The sequence below is a fragment of the Schistocerca serialis genome, chromosome 5 (assembly GCF_023864345.2).
Source record: "Schistocerca serialis cubense isolate TAMUIC-IGC-003099 chromosome 5, iqSchSeri2.2, whole genome shotgun sequence".
In the NCBI taxonomy this organism is placed as follows: domain Eukaryota; kingdom Metazoa; phylum Arthropoda; class Insecta; order Orthoptera; family Acrididae; genus Schistocerca; species Schistocerca serialis.
Window position 1 is genome coordinate 288,511,407 of NC_064642.1, and position 6,513 is coordinate 288,517,919.

At 35.1% G+C, this 6,513-nt stretch overlaps 1 protein-coding gene across 3 annotated transcripts in view; it reads right to left on the reverse strand.

Annotated features, from left to right (window-relative positions):
- Positions 1–4,562, reverse strand: part of LOC126480903 (integrin alpha-4-like) — a 582,211-nt gene extending 577,649 nt beyond the window's left edge. For all 3 annotated transcript variants that reach the window (XM_050104300.1, XM_050104298.1, XM_050104299.1), the window contains exon 1: positions 4,312–4,562. In XM_050104300.1, coding sequence (XP_049960257.1) covers positions 4,312–4,487 — 176 coding nt within the window. In that variant the 5' untranslated portion in view covers positions 4,488–4,562. The remainder of the gene's footprint in view (positions 1–4,311) is intronic.
- Between the last annotated feature and the right edge of the window lie 1,951 nt (positions 4,563–6,513).

Below are 6,513 nucleotides of genomic sequence, written 5' to 3' on the forward strand. Positions count from 1 at the left end.
TAGGCCTCTTATGTTCTGATGAAACACTGTTAACTTTTGTTTGTCTTTAATTGTATTGCTGTTTGAGTGAACTTTCGTTTGTGTATTAATTACTTGTTGCAGATTTTTGTTACTGGACCAAATCCTGCTAGAGTTGGCCCAGCTCACGAGTTTCCCTCATTAGTTAGGGCTATGGCTGGTCTGCTTTCATGATCGTTATTGTTTAGGCCTATTATTTCATGAAAAGCTTTTCCAATGTCTGCTGCTAGTTTATTTTTGCCAAACTGATTTAGATGTAGTCCATGCTTTGTGAAGCAGTGTCTCTCATACCTGTCTGTATCCAGTAGTGTCACATTCGTAAACTTAGTGCAAAAGTGTTTCAGTTTACTATTCGTTAGGCGAATTTCTCTGTTCACACAAGACCAGTCTGCCAGGTCATATCTCGTGGGCACAGTTGTTAGTATTATGTTTGTATGCTGTAATAACTGCAGGAATATGAGTAGCTTTTTAATGAAAGTGCTGGCCTCGTTGCAATAAACATCGTTTGCTCCTGCGATTATCGCAACACAGTCTTTTTTCGTGAATTTAGCACATTCTGTGTGTATGTCTTCTACCACATTCACGAATTTTGCTCCTGGTTTAACAATTGCTGATATACACGAACCATCTTGAGCAGAGTTCGACATGCATGTCGAAATATTGCGAGCATGACTGTCTCCAAATATTTTTACGTTATTTTTCCGTTGTGTTTGTTTACGTATGCGATCAGAACTTTTTCTTACGCAACCACGCGTGTTTTGTGTACACGTGTTGCCGTCTACTACAATTTTAGATGCACTGTTTTTGTTATTTGAATTATCACCTTTTATCAAGCACTGAACTTTGTCCACTGTTGAGGCTTCTTTATTCACTTGTGGGTTTCCTTTCTTGTATGTAAATGTGGCGTGGTCGACGGTTACGTTTTCACAACGTACATAACACCGTTCTACACACTCTATCGAAGCACTACTGTTTTGTAGAGCTGTATATCGGTCTTGGAGGACAGCATATTTCACTTCTAGCACTTCAATATCGGTTTGTAGCATTCTGATTATTTCGTCCTTATTTTTGATAATGTTTGAAAATTTACTTTCACACACAGCTGCTATGCACAGCTCACAGGTCCACAAATAGTCATCAGTTACAAGTTTTAAGTTGATCTTGCAGAAATTTTCATGAAACCAGTACTTGCAGGCTCTACACTGAATTCCTTTACGAACTTTTATGATACACAATTCACAATTACTATTATTTTTATCTTCATAACTGGGAGCTGAACCTACACGTACTTTCTCTATCGGCGCCATCTTAACTCCACCATACCTTACATGGTAATCAATTAGAAAATACATCCACAATACAACTTAAAATGCATGAAAAGACTGTGTGATGTACTGAAATGTGACAAAATAAATTAACATAAAAACAAACATTCTGCAATGACAAGCTTCAAAATTATTTAGATCAATTCAACCATGAGGACCTAAAATTTCAGCTTCAAGAATCAGACCCTTAGACAAGAAGAACTGGAGCAAGCTCCACAAGAAAAAAAAAGTAAACTAAAAAGCTTTGTAATCTTACTTTGCTTTGTAATCTTACTTTGCTCATTATGGACAATAGCTCAACTAGAAAGGAGGGGTAGATTACAAGTGTGGGTATCATCTGTGAATAATTGACTAATAATGAAGTTTTGTCCATTGCAAAGAGTGCTTTAATTTTTTATTATTTTTTTTTTTTTTAATTTATGTACTTTTATAAATTTTCAATCATATGGAGCAAAACACCAAGGGCTGCCTTACAAATGAGACCAAATTAACGGTGACAATGTACTACCAATAATGACAGACCAGAATGAATGAAAGTGAAGAGGACTTTATGAATATAACCAGGGATGTCAAAAAGAAAGATAAGTGCAAATTATTTGCGAAGTTAATTTGTTTGTGGATGCATGTGAGCTGTGAGCATTGAGACTATCATCCCTCCTATACACCAGGTTGAAGCTGTTTGGCAAAACATAATGTCATGATACATGAAGGAGTCCATAACTGCCTCCTGCTCATCCTTGTCTTACAGGGATCATCAACCACCAAGGGCTCCTTTAAAGTACTGAAGGCATGTTAATTGCATGGGGAGAGATCATTACTTTTGGAAGGGTGCTTGTGTCTCCAACTTGATGTGGTGTAACTTCTGTGTTATGAGTTTTGTGAAATGGGGCAAGCATCATTATGAAGCAGCAGCACCCTTTGTTGCACCATTCCACAATGGTGGTTTCCAACAGATATGCTGTTCCATACACAATTTTCATTCTCTGGTGGGTGCCTACTGGTGTTTGTCCTTTGGCAGCCAAGAAAACAATAACAACATGTTGGTCCTGTTTGGATGCAGTTAGTTGCTACAGTTCATGTCTCCACACTTACTGAACATGTGTTGGAAAGATACAAATGCCATTCTAATTCCTTGCCTTCATGTTGGTACTTATATACCCACATTGGAGTTGCACTATGTTGCCTATGCACTGCAGCAATGCTCTCAAATGGAAACTTTTTAATTGCTGCTTATACACACACAGACACACACACACATTCCTCACTGAGATGTGAAATATAAATGTGGTGAGGCTTCATTACTGGAGTGTTCCCACCAGGAAAGTTTCAAAGAACTAAGAAAAATAATACTTCATACACACAAAAATGAAGGTACTTATAATGGCTGGCTCACAAATCATCAGTATTTCTGATTTGGCGTACACTTTGAAGACACGTTTTAAAACATACATACCAGATGAGGAAAAGAGGAAATTTAATGTTGCTGGACTACTTTCTGGACTAAAATACCAGAGTTCACATCATATACTTCTCTTGAATAACAGAAGATAATGGTCTAAGTCTGCTGCAAACATTTTTATCAGCATTTAGCATGAATAAAGTTGAATATATTTTCTCTGAGTAATGTAAAAAGTCACAATAACAATCTGACATACATGAGAAGCAATGCATACTCTTTTTCATAGCATTTAGCAGCTGAACTAACCAAATGATTTGAACTACTTACCAATATCAACTTTTTCAAAGGCTGTAAATTCTGCTTAACACTAATTTCCTCTATACTGGTAAGGTTAAGACTAGATTAAGGCCTTAAATTTACAAGTATATAGATAGCTGACAGTGTTGGGTGTAAAGTAATATGAACACTTGCAAATACATGTTGGATTGAAACAACATTTGGGAAGTGTATGGTCACGAACTGCTATTTTTTCAAAGGGGCTACATTTCTGACAATATACATAGTAATAATGTAACTGGAAGTTAATATTGCCTAATGAAAAACCCTTCATTGACAGCTTCTTCTAGTTAATATTTCGCATTCCTCAAGGGTTTTATTAATGACAGGATGTATAAAGCAAAATGTAAGAATGAGTGAGTAAGACTTCCTGGTTACAAGAAGAATATTCTGACAGGATAGCTATGATTTTATTTTTGAATAAGACATTGGCAGGACATATGCAACTGTGTGTGGTCAATTTAGTGCACTCAAAAATACATTTAACTATCATTATTCAGTTAACATGATTTCTGGGAGTCTGTCAAACATCTGTTTCTATTATAATGTATAAACTGTGCATCTTTATAAATGCAATATGGTTGTTCGTGTTTATACATTACATCATACGATTATAGTGGTAGTATAATCTTGTCAGCATTTATGTATTTATATTTTATTTTGTTTATTATTAGAATATGGACAGTATAAATGGTTTTAGCTAAAAAGAAGAGCAAAGTGGAGTTTAGTGTAGATAAATTGAAATACTGATGTAACTTTTGACATTCAATGTTCATATTAAGAACTTTAAAATAATATTCATAAAGCTTTGAGAAAAATATAAAATATTTTAATGAATACGATGTATTTTTTGTAGCAAATTCTGTAAAATGACAGAATACTGGTTATTAGGAACTCTCAATGAATTTGTCTAGTTTAGGTATGTCTTATTACAGAATCATGAGAATATGTGTTGTTAGAATCTTTTATAATTAATTTTATACTATGACATTATAAGAAAGGAAATTTTTGGAATTGTTGGTGTTAACACAACAATACTCCATCAGCAAAAATGCTTAAAACAATGTGTGGCTTGTTATTAAAGTAATAAAATCTGAATAGGTTAAAATTTGGGAAACAAGAAAGGAAATCTTACCTGTTACATCTTTGTCTGATGTGCTGTGTTGCTCGTAAAATAACTTATGGTTTCAGTAATATAGAAAATAAAACAAACAAATAAAATGCTGTACTTACCAGTGCTCTTTTCCTGTGTGTATAACAACACTGTATCCAAAGTATGTTGCTCTTGATCGATTAGACATAACATCCTCATATACAATGGAATGTTTTGTATCAATATGCAAGCTGAGAACAGACATGACACTTATGAAAAAGTTAGTTGTTAAGACACAAAACTTTGGCTGCAGCATTTCAGTGGTTTTTTGACTGGTAATGGATTTTTAACACTTATAATAACATCTCCCACTTGAACCAGGATCTGTCAAGAAAGGAAGGATATAGAGATACCACATCCTTTCTGTGGCCAGAACAGGAAATACATGTAATGATGTGTTATCAGACCACATTCTATTGCATTCCACATTGCTAGTTTATTGCAAAACATTAAAGGAGCAAAGTCCCATTTGAAACACAGTAAATCTCTGAGTGAATGTTACTGTATATTCTAATTACCACAGATTAAAACTAAGACCTTTTGGCTTAAAATCTCTAACAGAAAAATGTATATGATGAGCAAGAATTAGTATGACATGAATGTCTTAGTTGTGTGAACAAAGTAATCATATTTAAAGGATGGAATGAGGATCAGATTTCAATAAACATATGACAGTGTGATTATTAGAGACAGTGTGCAGATGACCCCTTTAATTTATATCCTCCTTTTGTAATGACATCACAAACTAGTTTTTTTTTGTACCAGTATATACTAATTTGTGGCCTATTTTTTTATATCATTAAACAACACTAATCTCAGGAACGTAGACTGTGTATTACATTGAGGACAAAAAAATATGTCATATTAATACAAATTGTGAAATTACCTGAAGCTGCAGTTCATATTTTGTTGCTCCTATTGTCTACAAAGCAGCAAGTGCATTAAATATCAGACAAGTCAATGTATAAGCATTTAGGCGAAAGTGATTTGTATACTACTTATTTGTGTTGTTGTTGTGGTCTGGCTTCTACAGACTGGTTTCATGCAGCTTTCCATGCTGCTCTATCCTGTGCAAGCCTGTTTATCCCTGAGTAACAACTGCAACTTATATCCTTCTGAATCTGCTTAGTGTATTCATCTCTTGGTCTCCCTCTACAATTTTACCCTCCACACTTCTCTCCAATACCAAATTGCTGATACCTTGATGCCTCAGAATATGTCCTATCAATTGATCCTTTCTTCTACTCAAGTTGTGCCACAAATTCCCCTTCTCATATTAGTTATGTGATCCATCCATCTAATCTTCAGTGTTCTTCCATAGCGCCACATTTCAAAAGTTTCTATTCTCTTTTTGTCTAAACTGTTTATTGTCCATGTTCCACATGTTTCACTTCCATATATGGCTGCACTCCACACATACTTTTAGGAAAGGTTCCATGACACTTAGATCTAGACTAGAAGTTAACAAATTTCTCTTCTTTAGAAAAGGTTTTCCTGCCATTGCCATTGCCTACATTTTATATCCCCTCTACTTCAACCATCGTCAGTTGCTTTCCTGCTCAAATAGCAAAACTCATCTACTACTTTAAGTGCCTCATTTCCTAATCTAATTGCCACAGCATCGCATGATTTAATTTGACTACATTCCATTATCCTTGTTTTGCTTTTTTTCATGTTCATCTTATATTCTCCTTTCAATACACTGTCCATTCCATTCATGTTCTATACTGTCTCTGACAGAATTACAGTGTCATTGGCAAACTTCAAGGTTTTTATTTTTCTCCCTGGATTTTAATTCCTGCTCAAAATTTTTCTTTTATTTACTTTACTATTTGCACAATATCCAGACTGAATAACATTAGGGACAGGCTGCAGCCCTGTCTTACTCCCTCCCCAACCATTGTTTCCCTATCGTGCCCTTTGACTCATAAGTGCCACCTGGTTTCTGTACAAATTATAAATAGCCTTTTGCTCCCTGTATTTTACCCCTGCTGCCTTCAGAATTTGAAAGAGAGTTTTTTTCAGTATATCCATTGTGGCTGCTGAACTGCAACTGTGATTTTAACTGGCATTTATTTGGTAATAAATATGCAGATAAACACCAGTTTGAAAGAGAGTATTCCAGTCAACATCGTCAAAAGCTTTCTCTAAGTCTACAAATGCTGTAAATGTAGATTTACCTTTCTCTAACCTCTGTTCTAAGATAAGTTGAAGTGTCAGCATTGCCTCACGTGTTCCTACATTTCTATGGAATCCAAACTGATCTTCCCTGAGGTCAGCTT